The 25,436-nt window shown below is 47.5% G+C and overlaps 1 protein-coding gene across 1 annotated transcript in view; it reads right to left on the bottom strand.

Annotated features, from left to right (window-relative positions):
• Positions 1-25,436, bottom strand: part of KDM3B (lysine demethylase 3B) — a 158,605-nt gene that overhangs the window by 79,652 nt on the left and 53,517 nt on the right. Inside the window, exons 7-8 of the mRNA XM_075344677.1 lie at positions 12,922-13,485; positions 10,183-11,368 (exon numbers count right to left, since the gene is read on the bottom strand). Of these exons, the coding sequence (XP_075200792.1) occupies positions 10,183-11,368; positions 12,922-13,485 (1,750 nt within the window). The remainder of the gene's footprint in view (positions 1-10,182; positions 11,369-12,921; positions 13,486-25,436) is intronic.

The raw sequence follows: 25,436 nt of genomic DNA, 5'->3' as shown, positions 1-25,436 counted from the left end.
ACCTTGATATAGACCTTGATATAACTGTACAACATAGTCAAGATGTATGTATGGAGGTAGCTCAGGAGTGTGCACAACCCACACAGGGCAGATGCTGTCAGTAACACACAGCTGGCTTCTGCCTGTAAGAGCAGTGATCGGCAAGGATAATAGCAGCATTTAAGTAGCGCGATCAACAGTCAACACACTTACTGGCCCAATGTGATACAATCTCAGGGCACTTATAGGTTTACCATGAAGCCAGGGGATTGCTAAAGGCCCTGATGACCACCCAGCTTTGCTACAGAATGAGCTTCTTAATTTGTCATTGTAGTATATATTAGAGGCAATCAAATGATCACAGGTTACAGTCCCATAGGGGGACCAAAACGTTAAGTCTGAAAAAGATGTTTTAAAAAAATATATACATATGAATGTATGTGTATATATGTATAAAGAATAAGTCACCCCCTTTTTTCAGTTTTATAATAAATAGATTAAAAAAAATAATAATTGGTATCACTGCGTCCATAAGAGTCCTGTCTATAAAAATATAAAATCATTTAAAACATATTCTGAATGTAGAAATAAATTTAGAAGAATCAAAATGTCATATATGTGTTTTTTCCAGTCACTGCAGATCTCTCAAAAATACAGTAAGTGATTAATATGTCGTATTTACCCCCAAAAGGGTATCAAGAAAAATGTTACGCCAGTGTTAGCTCATCTCTATTAGCGAGCCCTTAGAAGAAGTGGAGGGAATATTGAAACCCCCTCAAAAAAACATAAAAACTGGCCAGTTACAAAGGAGTTAAAAGTTTTTTTTAAAGAATTTTTAAACAATTGCAAATTTAAGTTCCCCAAAGGAAAAAAAAATAATTTTTAGAAATACATAAAAACCCAGTGCATAAAACTTTGAATCGCCTCCTTTTTTTTATTACTTTCCCCTCAAAAATAGTTGGCCATTTCAACGCAAAAATAAAGTTATATTGCTTGGAAGGGGAAAAACCAATGCACAAAACTGCCTAGTGATGATTGAGGTTAACACCTTTGCGCACCCTGCTGTACATGTACATCATTGGCTAGAAGAAGTGTGTATAGAGCAGGCTCAGGAGCTGTTCCTTATCCATACGGGGCAGATGCTGGCTGTAATATATAGCCAGCATCTGCTCTATTGAAAACAGCAATAAGCCACGATAGCTGCTATTCATTTGAATGTGCTTAGATGCTGTGACCGATCCTGGGCGTTACAACACTCCAGCGACCTGTGTATATGACATACATATACTGCCTTTACTGGAAACTCTGTTGCCAACTATCTTCCCATCAACACTCACAAGGGTGTGTGCCACCAAAAAAGAAATTATGTACGGGGCACATGGATAAATGGGAAAAGAATTGTGAATAAATGATAAAATGTAACTTAATTATTACATTCTAAAATGTTATTAAATGAGTCCTGTATCTCGGTCATATCAAATTAGGATGTGTGAGAAATTATCCGGAGTCCACAATTTCTCTGGTTAATAAAATAAATATCTACTTATTATGCAGCGGTATTCAAATCAGAATTTATAATAGTATATTTCACTAAATTAATATATCTGCCTAATATAACAGACTGCCAGTTTCTGTATTAGAGATGATTATTGTCAAAGGTTATATTGAAGTTGAGCCAATATTAAACATAATAGATTACTGCAACAAATTGCCATTGTGAAACAGTACTGTCGGAGTGGCAGGATTGCAGGGTAAGGTAGCGCCCGCAGAGAGTTGTGATGACTGAGCGGAGCGGAGATGATTGGGTTGGTGCAATAGTGGCACATACAGTACAGACCAAAAGTTTGGACACACCTTCTCATTCAAAACTATGAATTAACACATGTGGAATGAAATACTTAACAAAAAAGTGTGAAGCAACTGAAAATATGTCTTATATTCTAGGTTCTTCAAAGTAGCCACCTTTTGCTTTGATTACTGTGTTGCACACTCCGGTTTTTGGACCATCATTTATTTTTCAACAGGACAATGACCCCAAACACACCACCAGGCTGTGTACGGGCTATTTGACTAAGAAGGAGAGTGATCGGTGCTATGCCAGATGACCTGGCCTCCACAATCACCAGACCTGAACCCAATCGAGATGGTTTGGGGTGAGCTGGACCGCAGAGTTAAGGCAAAAGGGCCAACAAGTGCTAAGCATCTCTGGGAACTCCTTCAAGACTGTTGGAAGACCATTTACGGTGACTACCTCTTGAAGCTCATCAAGAAAATGCCAAGAGTGTGCAAAGCAGTAATGAAAGCAAAAGGTGGCTACTTTGAAGAACCTAGAATATAAGACATATTTTCAGTTGTTTCACAGTTTTTTGTTAAGTATTTCATTCCACATATGTTAATTCATAGTTTCGATGCCTTCAATGTGAATCTACAATTTTCTGTCATGAAAATAAAGAAAACTCTTTGAATAAGAAGGTGTGTCCAAACTTTTAGACAGTACTGTATGTAGCAGAGGAAGACAGAATAGCTGGCAAAATGTGCATTGGGGTGAATCCCGATTAAATAGGGAAAGACACATGACGTGCTAATAATGGCGCCAGCACATGACTTGTGCTTCAGTAAACCAACCCAATTAATAATAAAAGTTACATTTTATCATATATTCACAACTCTTTTCTCACTTGTTCCCTTAACCGATAAGAAGGGAATTTTGTTTACTTACCGTAAATTCCTTTTCTTCTAGCTCCAATTGGGAGACCCAGACAATTGGGTGTATAGGCTATGCCTCCGGAGGCCGCACAAAGTATTACACTAAAAGTGTAAAGCCCCTCCCCTTCTGACTATACACCCCCCGTGCTCCCACGGGCTCCTCAGTTTTGGTGCAAAAGCAAGAAGGAGGAAAAAAATTATAAACTGGTTTAAAGTAAATTCAATCCGAAGGAATATCGGAGAACTGAAACCATTCAACATGAACAACATGTGTACACAAAAAAACAGGGGCGGGTGCTGGGTCTCCCAATTGGAGCTAGAAGAAAAGGAATTTACGGTAAGTAAACAAAATTCCCTTCTTCTTTGTCGCTCCATTGGGAGACCCAGACAATTGGGACGTCCAAAAGCAGTCCCTGGGTGGGTAAATTAATACCTCGTAATAGAGCCGTAAAACGGCCCCTTCCTACAGGTGGGCAACCGCCGCCTGAAGGACTCGTCTACCTAGGCTGGCATCCGCCGAAGCATAGGTATGCACCTGATAGTGTTTCGTGAAAGTGTGCAGGCTCGACCAGGTAGCCGCCTGACACACCTGCTGAGCCGTAGCCTGGTGCCTCAAAGCCCAGGACGCGCCCACGGCTCTGGTAGAATGGGCCTTCAGCCCTGAGGGAACCGGAAGCCCAGCAGAACGGTAAGCTTCGAGAATTGGCTCCTTGATCCACCGAGCCAGGGTTGATTTGGAAGCCAGCGACAAGGACAAAGAGTGCATCCGAGCGGCGCAGGGGCGCCGTACGAGAAATGTAGAGTCTGAGTGCTCTCACCAGATCTAACAAGTGCAAATCCTTTTCACATTGGTGAACTGGATGAGGACAAAAAGAGGGTAAGGAGATATCCTGATTGAGATGAAAGGGGGATACCACCTTGGGGAAAAATTCCGGAACCGGACGCAAAACCACCTTGTCCTGGTGAAACAACAGGAAAGGGGCTTTGCACGACAACGCTGCTAGCTCAGACACTCTCCGAAGAGAGGTGACTGCTACTAGGAAAACCACTTTCTGCGAAAGGCGTAAGAGAGAAATATCCCTCATTGGCTCGAATGGTGGTTTCTGAAGAGCCATCAGCACCCTGTTCAGATCCCAGGGTTCTAACGGCCACTTGTAAGGAGGAACGATGTGACAAACCCCCTGCAGGAACGTGCGTACTTGTGGAAGTCTGGCTAGGCGCTTCTGGAAAAACACAGAGAGCGCTGAGACTTGTCCCTTAAGGGAGCCGAGCGACAAACCCTTTTCCAGTCCAGATTGAAGGAAGGACAGAAAAGTGGGCAAGGCAAAAGGCCAGGGAGAAAAACCCTGAGCAGAGCACCATGACAGGAAAATTTTCCACGTCCTGTGGTAGATCTTGGCGGACGTTGGTTTCCTAGCCTGTCTCATAGTGGCAATGACCTCTTGAGATAATCCTGAAGACGCTAGGATCCAGGACTCAATGGCCACACAGTCAGGTTGAGGGCCGCAGAATTCAGATGGAAAAACGGCCCTTGAGACAGCAAGTCTGGTCGGTCTGGTAGTGCCCACGGTTGGCCGACCGTGAGATGCCACAGATCCGGGTACCACGACCTCCTCGGCCAGTCTGGAGCGACGAGGATGACGCGGCGGCAGTCGGCCCTGATCTTGCGTAACACTCTGGGCAGCAGTGCCAGCGGAGGAAACACATAAGGGAGCTGAAACTGCGACCAATCCTGAACTAAGGCGTCTGCCGCCATAGCTCTGGGATCTTGAGACCGTGCCATGAACGTCGGTACCTTGTTGTTGTGCCGGGACGCCATGAGGTCGACGTCCGGCACCCCCCAGCGGCAACAGATCTCCTGAAACACGTCCGGGTGAAGGGACCATTCCCCTGCGTCCATGCCCTGGCGACTGAGATAATCTGCTTCCCAGTTTTCCACGCCCGGGATGTGAACTGCAGAGATGGTGGAGGCCGTGGCTTCCACCCACATCAAGATCCGCCGGACTTCCTGGAAGGCTTGCCGACTGCGTGTGCCGCCTTGGTGGTTGATGTATGCCACCGCTGTGGAATTGTCCGACTGAATTCGGATCTGCTTGCCTTCCAGCCACTGCTGGAACGCTTTCAGGGCAAGGTACACTGCCCGTATTTCCAGAACATTGATCTGAAGTGAGGACTCTTGCCGGGTCCACGTACCCTGAGCCCTGTGGTGGAGAAAAACCGCTCCCCACCCTGACAGACTCGCGTCCGTCGTGACCACCTCCCAGGATGGGGGTAGGAAGGATTTCCCCTTCGATAATGAAGTGGGAAGAAGCCACCACCGAAGGGAAGCTTTGGTCGCCTGAGAGAGAGAGACGTTCCTGTCGAGGGACGTCGGCTTCCTGTCCCATTTGCGAAGGATGTCCCATTGAAGAGGACGCAGGTGAAACTGCGCGAAAGGGACTGCCTCCATTGCTGCCACCATCTTCCCCAGGAAGTGCATGAGGCGCCTCAAGGGGTGTGCCTGACCTTGAAGGAGAGATTGTACCCCCTTCTGTAGCGACCGCTGCTTGATCAGCGGAAGCTTCACTATCGCTGAGAGGGTATGAAACTCCATACCAAGACATGTCAGCGATTGGGTCGGTGTCAGATTTGACTTTGGAAAATTGATGATCCACCCGAAACTCTGGAGAGTCTCCAGAGTAGCGTCAAGGCTGTGTTGGCATGCCTCTTGAGAGGGTGCCTTGATCAGGAGATCGTCCAAGTAAGGGATCACCGAGTGACCCTGAGAGTGGAGGACCGCTACTACAGTAGCCATAACCTTGGTGAAAACCCGTGGGGCTGTTGCCAGGCCGAACGGCAGTGCCACGAACTGCAGGTGTTCGTCTCCTATGGCGAAGCGCAAGAAGCGCTGGTGCTCTGGAGCAATCGGTACGTGGAGATAAGCATCTTTGATATCGATCGATGCAAGGAAATCTCCTTGGGACATTGAGGCGATGACGGAGCGGAGGGATTCCATCCGGAACCGCCTGGTCTTTACGTGTTTGTTGAGCAGTTTCAGGTCCAGGACAGGACGGAAAGACCCGTCCTTCTTTGGGACCACAAACAGGTTGGAGTAAAACCCGTGACCCTGTTGCTGAAGAGGAACAGGGACCACCACTCCTTCTGCCTTCAGAGTGCCCAGCGCCTGCAGAAGAGCCTCGGCTCGCTCGGGAGGCGGGGATGACCTGAAGAATCGAGTCGGGGGACGAGAGGTGAACTCTATCTTGTAACCGTGAGACAGAATGTCTCTCACCCAGCGGTCTTTTACCCGTGGCAGCCAGGTGTCGCAAAAGCGGGAGAGCCTGCCACCGACCGAGGATGCAGATTGCGGAGGCCGAAAGTCATGAGGAAGCCGCTTTGGTAGCGGCACCTCCGGTGGTCTTTTTAGGACGTGACTTAGACCGCCATGAATCAGAGTTCCTTTGATCTTTCTGAGGCCTTTTGGACGAGGGGAATTGGGACCTGCCCGCGCCCCGAAAGGACCGAAACCTCGACTGCCCCCTCCTCTGTTGGGGTATGTTCGGTTTGGGCTGGGGTAAGGATGTATCCTTTCCCTTGGATTGTTTGATGATTTCATCCAAACGCTCGCCAAACAATCGGTCGCCAGAAATTGGCAAACTAGTTAAGCGCTTTTTGGAAGCAGAATCTGCCTTCCATTCCCGTAGCCACAAGGCCCTGCGGAGTACCACCGAATTGGCGGATGCAACCGCCGTACGGCTCGCAGAGTCCAGGACAGCATTAATAGCGTAAGACGCCATTGCCGACGTCTGAGCGGTTATGGACGCCACCTGCGGCGCGGAAGTGCGTGTGGCTGCGTCGATTTGCGCTTGACCTGCTGATATAGCTTGTAGCGCCCATACGGCTGCGAATGCTGGGGCAAAAGAAGCGCCGATAGCTTCATAGATGGATTTCAACCAGAGCTCCATCTGCTTGTCAGTGGCATCTTTGAGTGAAGCCCCATCTTCCACTGCAAGTATGGATCTAGCCGCCAGTCTGGAGATTGGAGGATCCACCTTGGGACACTGAGTCCAACCTTTGACCACGTCAGGGGGAAAGGGATAACGTGTATCCTTAAGGCGCTTAGAAAAACGCTTATCTGGACAATCATGGTGATTCTGGACTGCCTCTCTGAAATCAGAGTGGTCCAGAAACATACTCGGTGTACGCTTGGGAAACCTGAAACGGAATTTCTCCTGCTGAGCAGCTGACTCCTCCACCGGAGGAGCTGAGGGAGAAATATCCAACATTTGATTGATGGACGCAATAAGATCGTTCACTATGGCGTCCCCGTCCGGAGTATCAAGATTGAGAGCGGCCTCAGGATCAGAATCCTGATCAGCTGTCTCCGCGTCATCAACCAGAGATTCCCCCCGCTGAGACCCTGAACAATATGATGATGTTGAGGGAATTTCCAAGCGAGCTCGCTTAATCGGTCTGGGGCTGGGGTCCGTGTCAGAGCCCCCAGCCTGGGATCTATGAGATACCCCGGGGGGACATTGTTGGTCCAACTGAGGGGGGCCAGGGAACAATGATTCAACAGAGTCCCTGTGCTGAGATACCGGTCTGGACTGCAAGGCTTCTAGTATCTTAGCCATAGTTTCAGAGAGTTTATCCGTAAAGACTGCAAACTCCGTCCCTGTCACCTGGAGAGTGTCAGCAGGTGGCTCCCCGTGGGCCCCTCTTAGCAGAGGCTCCGGCTGAGCAAGTGCAGTAGGGGCCGAGCAGTGCACACAATGAGGGTCAATGGAACCTGCCGGTAGCGGCGTCGTACATGCGGCGCAGGCAGCATAGTAAGCCTGTGTTTTGGCACCCCTGCCTTTTGTGGGCGCCATGCTATTGTCTTCCCTGAGCAACACAATAGGGTATATAGCCAGAAAACAACTGTGCACTATACAGTGTAAAGTATATACCATAAACATATAATTACACTTCTGCACAATGGGGCTAGCACCACAGGTGCTGCTTACCACCCGCTTAAAGCGGTTGTGAGGCCACTAGAATCCCTGCCTGGGTCTCCCAGAATTTGTCCCCCTCTGCAGCGTCCGAGGAGCTGACAGGAATGGCTGCCGGCGTCCTGAGGAGAGGAGGGAGCCGTGGGCGTGACCCAGAAAGTGCGGGAACTGGTGCCCCACAGTGCACAGTGAGGGGGGTGGAGTATGCAAAGCATTCTCCAGCCCTCATTGCTGCTCGTCTGTACAGCGTCCCGCCCTTCCCCTGCTTGTCAGGGCTGTGGGCGGGAGGAAGAAAGACTAGGCCGCAAAAGCCAGGGACTCGAGTAATAAGCGCGGCCGCCGTAAAAGCGCGGCCGCGCGGAAGTCCCTGGCGCACTACAAGTCCCAGCCGCGCCTCAGTGCTAAACATGGCGGCGGCGGTCAGCGCGGTAGTCCCCCTACATAAACACACTCAGCGACGCTGAGTGTGTAATGGCACATTTAACCCGGTCAGCGCCGCGGTCCCCGGTGCACTAGCACACCCAGCAATGCTGGAGTGTTGATGTGCTCGGTCCCCACGGGGACACAGAGTACCTCCAAGTAGCAGGGCCATGTCCCTGAACGATACCCGGCTCCTATCCAGCAGGCTCCCAGCTGTTGTGGATGAAGCACGGTCTCAGTGCCTGGAGACCGATAGGATCCCACTTCACCCAGAGCCCTAAGGGGGATGGGGAAGGAAAACAGCATGTGGGCTCCAGCCTCCGTACCCGCAATGGATACCTCAACCTTAACAACACCGCCGACAAGAGTGGGGTGAGAAGGGAGCATGCTGGGGGCCCTATATGGGCCCACTTTTCTTCCATCCGACATAGTCAGCAGCTGCTGCTGACCAATCTATGGAGCTGTGCGTGCATGTCTGCCTCCTTCGCACAAAGCATAAAAACTGAGGAGCCCGTGGGAGCACGGGGGGTGTATAGGCAGAAGGGGAGGGGCTTTACACTTTTAGTGTAATACTTTGTGCGGCCTCCGGAGGCATAGCCTATACACCCAATTGTCTGGGTCTCCCAATGGAGCGACAAAGAAATAACTTTTGTGGAAACTCTCTTGCTGCCGAGTTGTGATACGTGTAACCACTTCTAGGTTCATTGGCCACCATGATGCAGTGGTAGGTAGGGGCCATTAACCCCTTCACGACCTTGGACGGATCTATCCGTCCAGGATCGTGTCCCGTTAAGCCCCGCCCCCTGCCGCGGGCAGGCGGCGTGGATCGGCACACATATCAGCTGTTTTCAACAGCTGACGTGTGCCTGCTAGCCGCGGGTGGAATCGCTTCCACCCGCGGCCATTAACCCCTTAAATCTTGCTGCCAAAGTATGGCAGCAAGATTTAAATGCGCGCGGCCTTGTTTGTTACTTACCGCCGCCCCCACCGGAAGTCACGTGTGTTATCACGTGACTATCGGTGGTTGCCATCGTAGCACAGGGTCATGTGATGACGCCTGCTGCTACGATGTTTCACTTTCGTTTTCCCTCGGCCGAGAGCAGAGGGAAAACCAAAGTGACTGAATCTGCTGATTACAGCTGTATTGCTGTGATCAGCAGATAGCGATCAGCGATCGGATTGCTGATTGCTATAGCCCCCTAGGGGGACTAGTAAAATAAAAAAAAAAAGTAAAAAAAAGAGTTTTAAAAAATAAAAAAAAAACAAAAAACCTAAAAGTTCAAATCACCCCCCTTTCCCCCCATTTAAAATTAAAGGGTTAAAAAATAAATAAATATACACATATTTGGTATCGCCGCGTTCAGAAATGCCCGATCTATCAAAATAAAAAATCAATTAATCTGATTGGTAAACGGCGTAGTGGCAAAAAAATTCCAAACGCCAAAATTACGTTTTTTGGTCGCCGCAAGTTTTACGCAAAATGCAATAACAGGCGATCAAAACGTAGCATCTGCGCAAAAATGGTACCATTATAAACGTCAGCTCGAGACGCAAAAAATAAGCCATCACTGAGCCATAGATCCTTAAAAATAAGAACGCTACGTGTTTCGGAAAATGGCGCAAAACGTGCGCCACTTTTATTGGACAAACTTGTGAATTTTTTTTAACCCCTTAGATACAAGTAAACCTATACATGTTTGGTGTCTACAAACTCGCACCGACCTGAGGCATCACATAGATATATCAGTTTGATCATATAGTGAACACGGTGAATAAAACGTCCCAAAAACTATTGTGCGATGACACTTTTTTTGCAGTTTTTCCACACTTGGATTTTTTTTGCTGTTTTCCAGTACAATATATGGTAAAACCTATGGTTTCATTTAAAAGTACAACTCGTCCCGCAAAAAACAAGCCCTCATATGGCAAGATTCACGGAATAATAAAAAAGTTACGGCTCTCGGAAGAAAAGGAGCAAAAAACAAAAACGCAAAAACGGAAAGTGCCCGGGGGCTGAAGGGGTTAATCACCACATAGGTACAGCTCCTAGAGCTGTCAGCCACATCTATCAGAGAGGAATACTCTTTTTTACGCTTGTCCTTCTTACCTTTCATTGTAGCAGTGGATCTTGGTCTTCCTCTTCCGACCTGTTTTCCTCTTCCTTTTGCTAATAACAAGTCCACAACGTGTTCTCCATTAGGTCCTATCCTCCCAACAAGGTGCTCTGGGATCCCCTTAAAGCCAGCCCTAGAGTTTAGCTGCTCTTCTGAATCACTCATATCACTCAGATCACTGTTGGTACTGGAATCAGAGTCTTGTTTAGACGTCCGACTTCTCTCATCCAATGTGAACCTATTGACAGAGTCAAACGCGGCTTTACCATCGTGAGAAAATTCTGAGGAGGGGATGACACCCGGCTGAAGCCTACTTGACAAAGCAGTGAATGTTCTTAACAACGGATTGTCCATTTGCCCAGATCCAATTGCAGGTTTATCTTCAGTAGGACTCGAAGCCAATGTTGGCATCTCAATCGGTTGACTTAAGCTATTTGCTGGGGAATTTGCTCGGCCATTTCCCAAAAACGTAGAACTTTGAAGAGAATCAGTTACTGATGCACCTGAAGTTATGGGTAACCGTTTAAGCGACTCTGTAGTAAAGAGGGGTTTTGTTTTCAGCAACGAGCCGGGATCCTCAGCTCTGTGCTGGTCCTGCCAAATGGAGGATGAAGTATTTCCAGGCAAGGAACTCTGGACTGCAAAGCCAAATGGTGAAACGTCCTTTTTATCTGAAAAGGCCAAAAATGGGTTTGAAGGTTCTTCTCGTGAAAGCTTTGGAGGCTGCAAAAAAAGGTTTTCATGGGTCTCAGGTGGCCGAGTAGGTAAAACCTTTCCAGGAAATGCAGGGGTGAGTTTCGGCATAGATTCAGAAAAGGGCGGTTTTGTGTTTGCTTTTGTTTCTTGTGGAGTGAGAGCCTTTGGTTTGAAAAGTGTAGAAGAAAGTCCTTCCTTGCATAACATCCCGGGGTCCTTGCTTGAAGGGTCCTCTACAGAACTTTCTGAGATGGCAGTAAAATAATTGCTTGGTGGAACATTTTGTGACATACACTGGAAAAACAGATTTTTAGACATATCGGTCTCTTTTGCATCTTCCTGGACATTACTAGTTCCAAACTGGAAGCCACCAGGTTTGTTTCCTTGAACTGTGCCATTGGATTGGTTTCTGTCATCTCCAAACGTTGGTTGATGTCCAGACATGCCAAAACCACTTTTGACAGGCATACTTTTTCTGAAATTCTGCAATACATTAATCAAAAAGGCTCAACGTAAAAAGGGTTATTAAGCAGAAGTAATATTTCATTATGTCTTAGAATGCTAAAGACAACTTAAAAGGCAACTTATAATAGTTTGACTCCAGACTGGAAAAACTACAAAAGATGAAAATACAGCTTAGAGTTGTTGTTTTTAGTTCTGTTTTAAGTCCATTTCTCAATGTTTGCAGCTAAATAAAATACAGAATCTGTTCGCTGTACCAGTTCTGCTATAGTCAGGCGAAAGGTCTATCAGCGGGTCATTTGATAGACCTTTCTCCTGACTAGCTGAAAGACCTATCGGCCAGTCAGGTGAAAGGACTATCGGCCAGTCAGGTGAAAGGACTATCGGCCAGTCAGGTGAAAGGACTATCGGCCAGTCAGGTGAAAGGACTATCGGCCAGTCAGGTGAAAGGACTATCGGCCAGTCAGGTGAAAGGACTATCGGCCAGTCAGGTGAAAGGACTATCGGCCAGTCAGGTGAAAGGACTAACGGCCAGTCAGGTGAAAGGACTAACAGCCAGTCAGGTGAAAGGACTAACAGCCAGTCAGGTGAAAGGACTAACAGCCAGTCAGGTGAAAGGACTAACAGCCAGTCAGGTGAAAGGACTAACAGCCAGTCAGGTGAAAGGACTAACAGCCAGTCAGGTGAAAGGACTAACAGTCAGTCAGGTGAAAGGACTAACAGCCAGTCAGGTGAAAGGACTAACAGCCAGTCAGGTGAAAGGACTAACAGCCAGTCAGGTGAAAGGACTAACAGCCAGTCAGGTGAAAGGTCTACCAGCTAGTCAGGCCGTGCAGTTGGCAGTAATGTGCAGGTCCTTGCAGCTTCCTCTCCTGCACCAATCAGGTAGATCAATGTCAGGCAGGAGGAGAGGGCAGTAATCAGGAAGGGCGATATGTCAGCTTCCTTCTCAACCACAGGTCACTGCCTTTGGACCATAAGACGCGCACACTCATTTTATAGTCCAAAAAATATTAAAATTATATTTCTTGTACGGCGTCTAAAAACAAGTAGAAGTTGACTTCTAAATGTTTTAGTGTTTGAATGTAGCACTGACATGCAAAGTAGGAAATAGGGATTGGTGTTAATTAAAGGATTACTCCCATCTCGTATATTTATTCCATAAATATATAGTCGATGTGGGTCCCTCCAATGAGACCTGCATCTATCGCTACACTCCGGGTCTCTGATGCATTCTGCGGTCAGTGGACAGTTGGTCTTAATTCCCATTCATTTCTACAGGACTTCCAACCACTATTTCACTGTCAGCAGCTCGTGATTCTTGATATATATGCAAGTCTCATTGCTAGGGGCCAAATCAATTAAGTATTTGTGGGATGACCTTTGGAAATGCCAAAAATGTATAAGATTAGAATAAAAAAACAAAACATTTTGTGGCATTGTGAAAAAAGTTATCCACATTAAACGTATAAAAGACAAAATAGGAATTGTCTTGTTAAAAACTGTCACACTTAATTTTTGTTGGTCCAGCCAAATAGAAACCTAGGTAGAAAAGTATAAAATACGGTAAATACCTCTCCGCCAGCCCAGCTTGGCTTCTTGTTTTCGTCGGTCGCTACACTGGTGTCGGAGATTCTCACTGTAGTTGCGGTCACTCCACTTGACGTTAAACTTTCGGCTGTGCTTACAGGATTATCAGTCGGCAATGCACTTGTACTCACTGATCTTAAGTTTTCTGGCATTGGTAAGCCTTGACTAGCCATTGCTGAAAACTTGGGGAAAGCTACAGGTGTTCCTTCACTAACAGGCTGGTCTTGGACTACTAATGTACGGCCGTTTTCTTTGGTGTAAGTTGCAAAGCGAATATTACGATTAATTTGTGGAACAAAATGTAACATGTGTTTGGATCTAGAATCCGCTGCGGGGTCAGCACTGCTGCCACCAGTCCAGGAGCTCCGGCTAAGGTCACTCGGGTCACCACCATTGCTATCTAACTCTTTCTTTTCTGCTTTCTGTTTTTTGCCTGAACAATCGCTTTCTGCATCGATGGGAATCTTTCTTCTACGGCCGTCTCGTCCATCTGTATTTTCTTTTTTCTTCTTGGCTTTTGTTGCTTTTGGTTGTTTTATTAACGAGTCCTAAAACATAATTAATCCCAAAAAATTATAAAATGGCAACAACGTACATCAGCTCTTTTAGGGCCAGCAGACACACAAGGAAGACATTAGGACATATCACCAAAATTCTAGCGTCATTTGCAAACAAAAAACAACCCCAGTATAATGTTTTGGCCCATATTTATTTTGTTTTTTTTAGACACTTTTCCTGACAAGGGGTGTGCAGCCTTACTGAAAAGAAGCAAGGTTTCTCAAAAAGAGCATGGCCTGATATGTGACACCATGTGCCAAAAAATACACCAATCATTTTAGTATGAATTTGTGGCACTAGGTGGTGTAAACTTCGACTAGAACATCATAAAATTTGCCAGCGTTATCAAACAGCATAAATTACTATGATAAATCTGGCGCTAGACAATATTAATAAATACATTCCAGTGTTGTATGCCGGAATATCACAGATCAATACAGATATAGTGACTGTACTCCGGTACTGCTGCACAGCTCCAATCAGAGAATGGCCTCTACACAGTATATGAAGATATAACGGCAACGAACAATAATGCTGAAGTCAAACCCAAGTATGGTGATGTGTTCAGCGGCTGTCGTGCCAAACGCAGACCCATGGCCGAAAGTGCAGACGACTTCCGAGCATGCGCAGCGAGCCACTCTGCATACACCCGGCGTCAGAGCCGCTCAATGCTGGAGGAACCAAGCCACGCTTGTACGCAGCTTTGTATAGCTCTGACAAAGACGATGCTTTTGTAAGGCTAGTTTCACACTTGCGTTCAGCGCATTCCGTCACTATGGAGAATAGCGCAGTCCGTTAATGCACTGCGCTATTTTCCATAGAGTTGTATGGACGATGCACTGTAACATAAGTGTCTGCGTTGCATCCGCTGGACGACGCAGCGTCGTTATTTTGACGCTGCGTCGGGCGGATGGAACGCTGCATGTAGCGTTTTTCTGCACTTGGCGGAGAGTCAAAAAAACGCAACCTGCAGGAATCCGTTAGGCGTCCATGTTTTTATAATGGACGCCTATGGTGGCGGATTCCGTTAGATTGCGTCATTTGACGGATTCCGTTAACGCAGCTGTCTTTACACAACTGCGCATGCTCAGATGTGTAAAGTCAAGGAAAAAAAACTACAACGGATTGCGTTAATTTGTACGATCTGTAGCATGCGTTGTGCCACTATATGTAACGCATCCGTTGCATGCGTAACACAACGCAATGCTACGGATCCCGTCCAACGCAAGTGTGAAACTAGCCTAAAGCATGCTATCATACCCACAAGGGTGTGGTGACATGCTAAGTGGACCGACTAGTTGGGAAAATCAATGCCCCTGCGACTAGTAAGGGAAAACAAACCTTTTAAATAATTTTTTTAAGCATTGGTTTTTGACAATAGCATTAGACAGGGATGGTTTGGCAGGGAATTTTGAAGCACACATGGCCTGTTGCTAGGTTAGAAGGCATAGGGGACCTGACAGGTTCCCTTTAACCCTAGCGATGGCTAGCGACTTATAGCTGCCATCATACCCAAAAGCTATCAGATGCTTGGCATCAGTAGAATCTAATGGGCTGAGTCAGTGAAGAACTGACAGGTCTCAAGCACTGCAGCTACATGAAGGGTATGAGACAAACAATGGAAAAGTGACATGGCTCCTACCCCCTAATAAAATCCAATGAATTTTGCACTCTGAAATACAAAAATCCCGTCTTCAGAGCCCCACTTTGCCTAAGCCAGTTATCATCTAGACGTTTGACATTGCTGAAGTGACGAGTGCCCATTTAACGATTTACGGGTAAACATCTCCAAAAGCACAAGGCGGGCACGATGTATGGGCACCAGCCTGCAGATTTGCCCTCCTCCAGAAAAAAAGCTTGAGGTATATGTTGTTGCAAAGTGAAAACACCTCTGGGGCTAAAACAGTAAGTGCAAACGTAGATGAATTCAGTGAGATGTAAAAAAAGATAAAATGGGGTCGCTATGTTTATTTCTGCTGTTTTGGCACTTCCGGGGCTCCAAAAATGTCGACCGAAAAATATTCTAGAAAAATCTGAGCTCTAAAACCAAATAAAGCTCTTTTGTCTCAGCCCTGACATGTGGCTTTTTTTTCTCTTTTTTCCTTTGTTAGTTTTCAACGACATGTGGGATATCACTGCTTTCGGGAGAAATAGAGGGGTCCAGTTACCTATTACTCTTGTGTAACTGATAACAAATTGTCTTATTTATTCCTTTTACCCCTAAAGACTTTGAGGCTTAAGTAAAATTATAGTGGACAAACTCAAATTATGGGTTTTTTTAACTGAAAAATCGTTTTAACTTTTGCGACGTAGTTTGTGGGTTGAAAATGCTCACCATAGCCCCTGAATTCTTATGTGGTTTAGTTTGCCAATTGGAGTCACTTGTGGGTGTTTATGCTATTTGGCACCTCAGGGGCTCTGCTAATACAATGCTGTGTCGAAATTTATGTTCCAAATATTAAATAGTGCTCTTTGCTTTCTGAGCTTGACAATGTGCCCAAACACTAGTCTGTTACCACATTTCACTATGTTTGGAAGAAATTGCATAACAAATTAATGATAATGGGTCTAGTTTCCAAAATGGGATCACTTGTGGGGGTTTCTGCTGTTTTGGTACCTCAGGGACTCTGCAAACGAGACATGGTGTCTGCGATCTATCTGAGCCAAATTTACACTGTAAATACCAATTGTTGCTTCTTCCAACTTGAGGGGTGCTGTTTTTAAAATAGTACCACTTCTGTGGATTGTCCAATATATAGGCCCCTCAAAATGGAATGGATAAAAAAGAGAATTTTGTTACTTACCGTAAATTCTTTTTCTTATAGTTCCGTATTGGGAGACCCAGACCATGGGTGTTTAGCTTCTGCCTCCGGAGGACACACAAAGTACTACACTTAAAAGTGTAGCTCCTCCCTCTGAGCTTATACACCCCCTGGTAGCCAATCCTAGCCAGTTTAGTGCAAAAGCTGAAGGAGAATAGCCGGAACAACCGGAGACTCTGTCCACGACAACAGCCGGTGATAACACGCGGAACAAGAAATTGCCAACAGGCAACAGGGAGGGAGCTGGGTCTCCCAATACGGAACTATAAGAAAAAGAATTTACGGTAAGTAACAAAATTCTCTTTTTCTTTATCGTTCCTTTGGGAGACCCAGACCATGGGACATTCCAAAGCTGTCCCTGGGTGGGAATAAACTAAGAAATAGGTGGAGCCTAACTTCACAAGTGGGCGACAGCCGCCTGAAGGATGCGTCTGCCCAAGCTCGCATCTGCCGAAGCATGAGCATGCACTTGGTAGTGCTTCGAAAAGGTATGCAGGCTAGTCCAAGTGGCAGCCTGACAGACTTGTTGAGCCGTAGCCTGGTGCCTAAAAGCCCAAGAGGCACCGACAGCTCTGGTCGAGTGTGCTTTGATCCCCGGCGGGGGAGGCACCTGAGTACTCTGGTAGGCGTCCGAAATGGTCGATCTAATCCAACGGGCCAAGGTCGGCTTAGAAGCAGAGAGACCCTTGCGCCGCCCTGTGGTTAGCACAAAAAGAGAGGTGCACCGCCTAAGTGCAGCGGTGCGAGACACATAAATCCGGAGAGCACGCACCAGATCTAAAGTATGCAGCGCTTTCTCAAAGCGATGAACAGGGGCCGGACAGAAGGAAGGCAAGGAAATATCCTGGTTAAGGTGGGAGGGAGAGACCACCTTAGGAAGAAAGTCCGGGGTCGGACGGAGAACTACCTTGTCTTGGTGAAAAACCAAAAAAGGTGACTCCGAGGAGAGCGCAGCCAAATCAGAGACTCTCCTGAGAGAAGATATGGCACTAGAAAGGCCACCTTTTGAGAAAGACGATACAAAGAAACCTCCCTAAGGGGCTCGAAAGGGGGTTTCTGCAATACCGTGAGGACCAAGTTAAGGTCCCAGGGATCCAAGGGCCGCCGATAAGGCGGAATGATGTGAGACGCACCTTGCATGAAGGTGCGGACCTGAGCCAGCCGGGCGAGACGCCGCTGGAACAGCACTGATAGAGCTGAGACTTGTCCCTTGAGAGAGTTGAGGGACAGTCCTAGCTGCAGACCGGACTGTAAAAAAGACAGAAGGGTCGGCAACGAAAATGGCCAAGGAGGATGGCCGGAAGAGCGACACCAGGACAGGAAAATTTTCCAAGTCCTGTGATATATCTTGACGGAGGAAGACTTACGGGCCCGAGTCCTAGTGGAGATGACTTCAGGAGGAATACCAGAAGCCGTCAAAATCCAGGACTCAAGAGCCACGCCGTCAATTTGAGTGCCGCAGAATTCCGGCGGAAAAACGGACCTTGCGAGAGCAGGTCTGGACAGTCCGGAAGACGCTACGGCATCTCCACGGACAGTTGGAGCAGGTCCGGATACCAAGCTCGCCTGGGCCAGTCCGGTGCAATGAGGATGACTCGACGGCCCTCCATTCTGATCTTGCGCAGGACTCTGGGCAAGAGAGCTAGAGGGGGGAAACACGTAGGACAGACGAAACTGGGACCAGTCTTGAACCAGAGCGTCCGCGGCGAAGGCCTGAGGATCGTGGGAGCGAGCCACGTAAACTGGAACCTTGTTGTTGTGACGGGATGTCATTAGGTCCACGTCCGGAGTGCCCCACTTGCGGCAGATTGACTGAAACACTGCCGGGGTGCAGGGACCACTCGCCACCGTCCACGGATTGACGGCTGAGATAATCTGCCTCCCAGTTTTCTACGCCAGGGATGTGGACTGCGGATATGGTAGACTTGGAGTCCTCCGCCCATTGAAGAATGCGTTGGACCTCCAACATTGCCAGGCGGCTGCGTGTCCTGCCTTGGTGATTGATGTAGGCAACCGCTGTCGCGTTGTCTGACTGGACTCGAATGTGCCTGCCCGCCAACAGGTGGTGAAAGGCTAGGAGAGCTAGAAGCACAGCTCTGGTTTCCAGCACATTGATTGAAAGGGCTGACTCGGACGGAGTCCAAGTGCCCTGTGCTCTGTGGTGGAGATGTACCGCTCCCCAGCCGGATAGGCTGGCATCCGTGGTGAGAATCACCCAGGACGGAGTCAGGAAGGAGCGCCCTTGGGACAGGGAGAGGGGTCGAAGCCACCACTGAAGAGAGCTCCTGGTCCGTGGCGACAGAGCCACTAACCTCTGTAAGGAGGAAGGCTGCTTGTCCCAACAGCGGAGAATGTCCAGCTGCAGAGGACGCAGATGGAACTGGGCAAAGGGAACCGCCTCCATGGAGGCCACCATTTGACCCAGCACCTGCATCAGGCGCCTGAGGGAATAACGGCAGGGCTTCAGGAGAGAGCGCACCGCTAGCCGGAGAGACTGCTGTTTGATTAAGGGCAACTTCACAAGTGCCGGCAAAGTCTCAAACTGCATCCCTAGGTACGTGAGACTCTGGGTCGGAGTCAGAGTGGATTTGGGAAGATTGACAATCCACCCGAATTGGGCTAGGGTGGCAAGAGTGAGCGAAACACTCCGCTGACAGTCTGCGCTGGATGTACCCTTGACCAGAAGGTCGTCCAGATAAGGAAGCACTGCCAACCCCTGGAGGTGCAGGACCGCAATCACTGCCGCCATGACCTTGGTGAATACCCGAGGGGCCGTGGCTAACCCGAAGGGGAGAGCCACGAATTGGAAATGATCCTCTCCTATCGCAAAACGTAACCAACGCTGATGTGACACTGCGATTGGCACAAGTAGATAGGCAGCTCTAATGTCGATGGACGCCAGGAACTCCCCTTGGGTCATAGAGGCAATGACTGATCGCAGAGACTCCATGCGAAAATGCCGCACCCGGACATGCTTGTTGAGAAGCTTGAGATCCAGGATGGGCCGGAAGGTACCGTCCTTTTTTGGAACTAGGAAGAGATTTGAGTAAAAACCTCTGAACCGTTCCTGAGCGGGAACTGGGACAATCACTCCGTTTGCCTGCAAGGACGCCACGGCCTGCGAGAAGGGGGCGGCCTTGGAGCAGGGGGGAGTTGAGAGAAAAAATCTGTTTGGAGGGCTGGAAGAGAATTCTATCCTGTAGCCGTGAGATATGATATCTCTCACCCACTGATCGGAGACTTGCTTTAACCAAGCGTCGCCAAAGTGGGAGAGCCTGACACCGACTAAGGACGTGGCTGGAGCGGGCCGAGAGTCATGAGGAAGCTGCCTTAGTGGCAGAACCTCCTGCGGTCTTCTGCGGACGCGCTTTTGGGCGCCAGTTGGATTTCTGATCCTTGGCTGAGTTAGCGGACGAGGCGGAAGGCTTAGAGGATGACCAGTTGGAGGAACGAAAGGAACGAAACCTCGACTGATTCCTACCCTGGGCGGGTTTCCTGGTCTTGGTTTGTGGCATGGAAGTACTCTTCCCACCAGTAGCTTCTTTAATGATTTCATCCAGCTGTTCACCAAACAGTCGTGAACCAAAAGGGAGCCCAGTAAGAAACTTCTTGGAAGAAGCATCTGCCTTCCACTCTTGAAGCCACAAAATCCTGCAGATAACAAGAGAATTAGCTGAAGCCACCGCAGTGCGGTGAGCAGCCTCTAGCATGGCAGACATGGCATAAGATGAAAAAGCTGAAGCCTGAGCAGTTAAGGTAACCATCTCAGGCATAGATTCCTTGGTGAGGGAATGCATCTCCTCTAGAGAAGCAGAGATGGCTTTGAGAGCCCACACTGCTGCAAAAGTCGGGGAAAACGCGGCCCCCGCAGCTTCATACACAGATTTGGCCAGAAGGTCAATCTGACGGTCAGTGGAATCCTTAAGTGAGGTGCCGTCAGCCACCGACACAACGGTCCGGGCTGAGAGCCTAGACACCGGAGGGTCTACCTTTGGGGAGTGAGACCACTCCTTGACCACCTCAGGTGGAAATGGAAACCGGTCATCAGAACCATGCTTTGGAAAGCGTTTGTCAGGGCAGGCCCTGGGTTTGGTCACAGCGGTCTGAAAACTGGAGTGGTTAAAGAACACACTTCACTCTCTTAGACGAGGTAAACTGATGTTTTAATGCCAAAGAGAGTTGCTCCTCTGACACTGGCGGATTGAGATCCAGCACAGAATTAATAGTAGCAATCAAATCACTAAGATCTGAGTCACCCTCAGAGAAATCGATGGGATACATAGCCTCCGAGCCCCCAGTGAGGGCATCCTCCTCATCTTGAGAGTCAGCTCTTGAGACAGAGCCGTGGGATGGGGAGGGGGAGGAAACCCTGCGCCTTCTCTTAGAAGGACGGGGTCTGGGATCAGATGATGAATCCTCCGTGAGCGCCGATGGACGGAGGTCAGAGGATAGGAGTCCTCTGTCAAGACTATTAGAGGCACCCTGTGAGGGAGGCTGATGCATATTCATCAAAGTCGTGGACAAAAGTCCCATGGACTCAGCAAATGACTGGGATATGGACCTAGAAAAGGACTCTACCCAGGCCGGGGGTTCAGTCACAGGTGAGGCAGCAGCCTGAAAGACCACTGGGAGTGAGACTCCAGGCTGTGGCACCGCTAAGTTAGAGCAACCATCACAGTGTGGATAAATGCTCGGCTCAGGCAGCAGGAGCTTACATGCAGTGCATGCAGAATAAAGCTTTGGAGTCTTGCTCCTTGTGTGAGACATGCTGCTGGAGTGGGGGCTTTGCAGAGAATGAACCCCAGGGAGAATATAGGGTCATTCCGTGTCAAGCGGACCAGTGGTCCCCACTCGACGTTCTCCGATTTTGCTGAAAATTTATAAGGATGTACATGTATGTTTGAAAAGAGGTTCTGTAAATTTTTAGGGCCAGATCTCAAATATATTGGGCACTGCTGACCTTTCACTGGAGGCCCCCCCCAAGCCTGCGGCTTCAGCTAAGAGGATTTTGCAAACTTTGGCACATAGCCATTAGAGTTCTATACTGGCTATGATGCTGAAATTTGGCATACTAGCTCAACTTTTGCTGCTAAACGCGATAAAATTATTACCGGCTATGACAAAACAATATTTCGGCCGCAATTTTGTGTCAAAGTAGCTTGCAAAACGCCTCGCATAAAATGTATGCCAAACTTTGCCCATATATAACTCAAGACCAAAAACCAAATAGGAACTGGTTTTTTACCCTGTACAACAAACATCTTCATGACTTTGCATTGCTGCAATATCACGGTCAAAGCATATGTATTTGTGGAAATATTCACACCCACATATGATGAAAAACTTAAAAAAAAAACGAATTTTACCTATTTTTAGGTCAAATTTCCCAAAAAGGGTACCCCTAAAATATATTAATTCTGTTATCATTTGAAAGAGCACATTTTTCTCTACAAGGATCATTGGGGGTTTTTTGGAGTCTCTCCATTTAAGAAAAGAAAAATACCACTGAACATGGTGTTATTTATTAATACGCAATGAATGCTAACTGTACTATTCAAACCCTTGCGTTGGTCCATGGTGGTTATACCACAACCAATTCCCTAAGAATTGGTATTATAATCCTATTAAGAATTGTAATAATGCTGTCTTTCGAAAATTGGCAGCCCCATCGCCTAGGAGCCATGGCCGATAGCCGTGCAAGGCAAGTCGCGGGTGGTCTCTTTATCGCAGGTTCCAAAGCCTGAGGGTGGGTGTCTTTGCCTAGGATCCCAACCCTAATATTGGGTATCTTTTGTTGGTTCCCAAGCCATAATGTTCAGTCTAAGTAAGTGGTCTGGAATTGTTGCTGAATTTGCAACATAATGGGTTCAGAAAAGCTGTATTGTCGGCCCATTGCTGTTGCAGCTGGTGCTGGAATTATTGCAATGATCGACTGCTCGGGAATCCAGCATGTATCATTTCTCACAGGCCAGTGAAAGAAGCTAGCTGGTCCATGAGGATGCATAAAATGTATTAATGCATCATGGTCATCGACTGAAATTTCAGAAATATTTCCAATCCACCAGTTCCTATCGTAAATGCAGGCAATGTATTGCCCTGGCTGGAGGTTTGCAATTGGCACAAAAGGCATTTCTGATCTGACAGATCCATCTACATGGGCAATGAAAGATGAAGGGTCATTTGACACCCTTGAAATGCGAATCTTTTTGTCATCAATTGGCACAAACTGGTGATTTTCTCTTGTTCCAGCAATTGTATGTCCATCTTTGAACCTTTCCTCTTGAACTACCCGTATTTCGTCAATTTTTTCTTTTGGAACAAAAAAAAACTTGATTCCATGCAGTTGCTCGTTGCAAAAGTTGAATAAATCCACCAGGGTCAGTATTTGGTTTTCAGTTGGGCGTTGAAGACTGGCACGAGCTGCCAACCTCTTTGCTGTCCCTCCAATCCCATCACAGGCCGACTTTCCATGACTGGCACCAAAAAAATTCCATTCAGCGCTGATATTGGAATCAGCATTGTGGTGGCACAAGTTGAGAAAATTTTTGAAATTTTTGTACTGGGCTGCAGATCCATCACTGAAGTAATGGATATGATGAATCCCATTGATGAGAGTCTTGAGATACTCCACAATTACTGTTAAGAAAGTGTGGACTGCAACAAGGGTGTCAAATGACCCTTCATCTTTCATTGCAAATTCAGCAACAATTCCAGACCACTTACTTAGACTGAACATTATGGCTTGGGAACCAACAAAAGATACCCAATATTAGGCTTGGGATCCTAGGCAAAGACACCCACCCTCAGGCTTTGGAACCTGCGATAAAGAGACCACCCGCGACTTGCCTTGCACGGCTATCGGCCATGGCTCCTAGGCGATGGGGCTGCCAATTCTCGAAAGACAGCATTATTACAATTCTTAATAGGATTATAATACCAATTCTTAGGGAATTGGTTGTGGTATAACCACCATGGACCAACGCAAGGGTTTGAATAGTGCAGTTACCATTCATTGCGTATTAATAAATAACACCATGTTCAGTGGCATTTTTCTTTTCTTAAATGGAGAGACTCCAAAAAAAAAACCCAATGATCCTTGTAGAGAAAAATGTGCTCTTTCAAATGATAACAGAATTAATATATTTTAGGGGTACCCTTTTTGGGAAATTTGACCTAAAAATAGGTAAAATTCGTTTTTTTTAAGTTTTTCATCATATGTGGGTGTGAATATTTCCACAAATAAATATGCTTTGACCGTGATATTGCAGCAATGCAAAGTCATGAAGATGTTTGTTGTACAGGGTAAAGCACCAGTTCCTATTGGTTTTTGGTCTTGAGTTATATATGGGCAAAGTTTGGCATAAATTTTATGCGAGGCGTTTTGCAAGCTACTTTGACACAAAATTGCGGCCGAAATATTGTTTTGTCATAGCCGGTAATAATTTCATTGCGTTTAGCAGCAAAAGTTGAGCTAGTATGCCAAATTTCAGCATCATAGCCAGTATAGAACTCTAATGGCTATGTGCCAAAGTTTGCAAAATCCTCTTAGCTGAAGCTGCAGGCTTGGGGGGGGGCCTCCAGTGAAAGGTCAACAGTGCCCAATATATTTGAGATCTGGCCCTAAAAATTTACAGAACCTCTTTTCAAACATACATGTACATCCTTATAAATTTTCAGCAAAATCGGAGAACGTCGAGTGGGGACGATTTTTAAAACTGGTCCACTTGACACGGAATGACCCTATACAGAGGTCCACAACCGGAGACCGGCTGTGGCTTACCAGACCGCTGAGCGCGGTGTTGTGTGCCCTCCAGATCCCGAAGCCCGGTCCCCCAGTCGCAGCACCTCAGCAGAGATGCAGAATGCAGGATGTCCCAGAGCAGAGTGAACTCTGCCTGAGAAGAGGGCGTTCCTATAAAAGAGCGGGAACTGGAGGGCTATAGAGACCTGCAGGGAAGGAGGGACGCCCCAGCAGTGGGGAGTGTCCCTCCCCTGTGTAGAACGGCCGCCGGGAGGAGCCGAACCTGTCCCTCTGCATGAGTGACATGTGAGGGCAGGAAAATGAAACTAGGCCTCCGGCGAAGCCGGGGCCTAAATTTAAGCGGCGAGGCCGACAAGCAGGCACCATCGGCGCGGTTCTCAGGCAAAAGCTAGAGAACCCGCCGGAAAAGTTAAAAACAATCACATACAGCATACTCTCCCCTTACAATAAAGAACCGGGACCCCCAACATAAACGTCTCAGGTACTTAGCTGCTGAGACGCAGGGCCATGTCCCTGGGGATGAGTGCTCCGGTCCAACAGAATCCTCAAGGATTCTCAAGCCAGAGCCCAGAAGGGATGGTGAAGGAGCGCGGCATGTAAGGCTGCAGCCTTGTAAATCAACCTTACAACACCACCGACACAGTGGGGTGAGAAGGGACATGCCGGGAGTCCAGACATGGACCCGCTTTTCTTCAAACTCTTTCCAAAAGTCAAACAAATCAGATGAGAATGCATGTGTGGATGTATGCCTCCTGACACAAAGCAATAAACTGGCTAGGACTGGCTACCAGGGGGTGTATAAGCTCAGAGGGAGGAGGTACACTTTTAAGTGTAGTACTTTGTGTGTCCTCCAGAGGCAGAAGCTAAACACCCATGGTCTGGGTCTCCCAAAGGAACGATAAAGAAAAACTGGATTTGTAAATTTCCTTAAAAAACAAAAATTGAAATTTTATGCCCATAAATCTGAGAGATATGTCACACAAAATAGTTACTAAATAACATTTCCCACTTGTCTACTTTACATCAGCGCAATTTTCAAAAAAGAGAATTTTGTTTACTTACCGTAAATTCTTTTTCTTATAGTTCCGTATTGGGAGACCCAGACATTGGGTGTATAGCTTCTGCCTCCGGAGGACACACAAAGTACTACACTAAAAAGTGTAGCTCCTCCCTCTGAGCATATACACCCCCTGGATAACCAAATATAGCCAGTTTAGTGCAAAAGCTGAAGGAGAATAGCCACCCACAAGTAAAGACAGATCAAGAGCCGGAACAACCGGAGCCTCTGTCTACAACAACAGCTGGTGATAACACGCGGAACAAGAAACTGCCAACAGGCAACAGGGAGGGTGCTGGG

This window comes from Anomaloglossus baeobatrachus, chromosome 4, assembly GCF_048569485.1.
Source record: "Anomaloglossus baeobatrachus isolate aAnoBae1 chromosome 4, aAnoBae1.hap1, whole genome shotgun sequence".
Lineage (NCBI taxonomy): Eukaryota > Metazoa > Chordata > Amphibia > Anura > Aromobatidae > Anomaloglossus > Anomaloglossus baeobatrachus.
The sequence above is the reverse complement of the archived record's forward strand: the minus strand, read 5'-3'. Positions and strand labels throughout refer to the sequence as shown.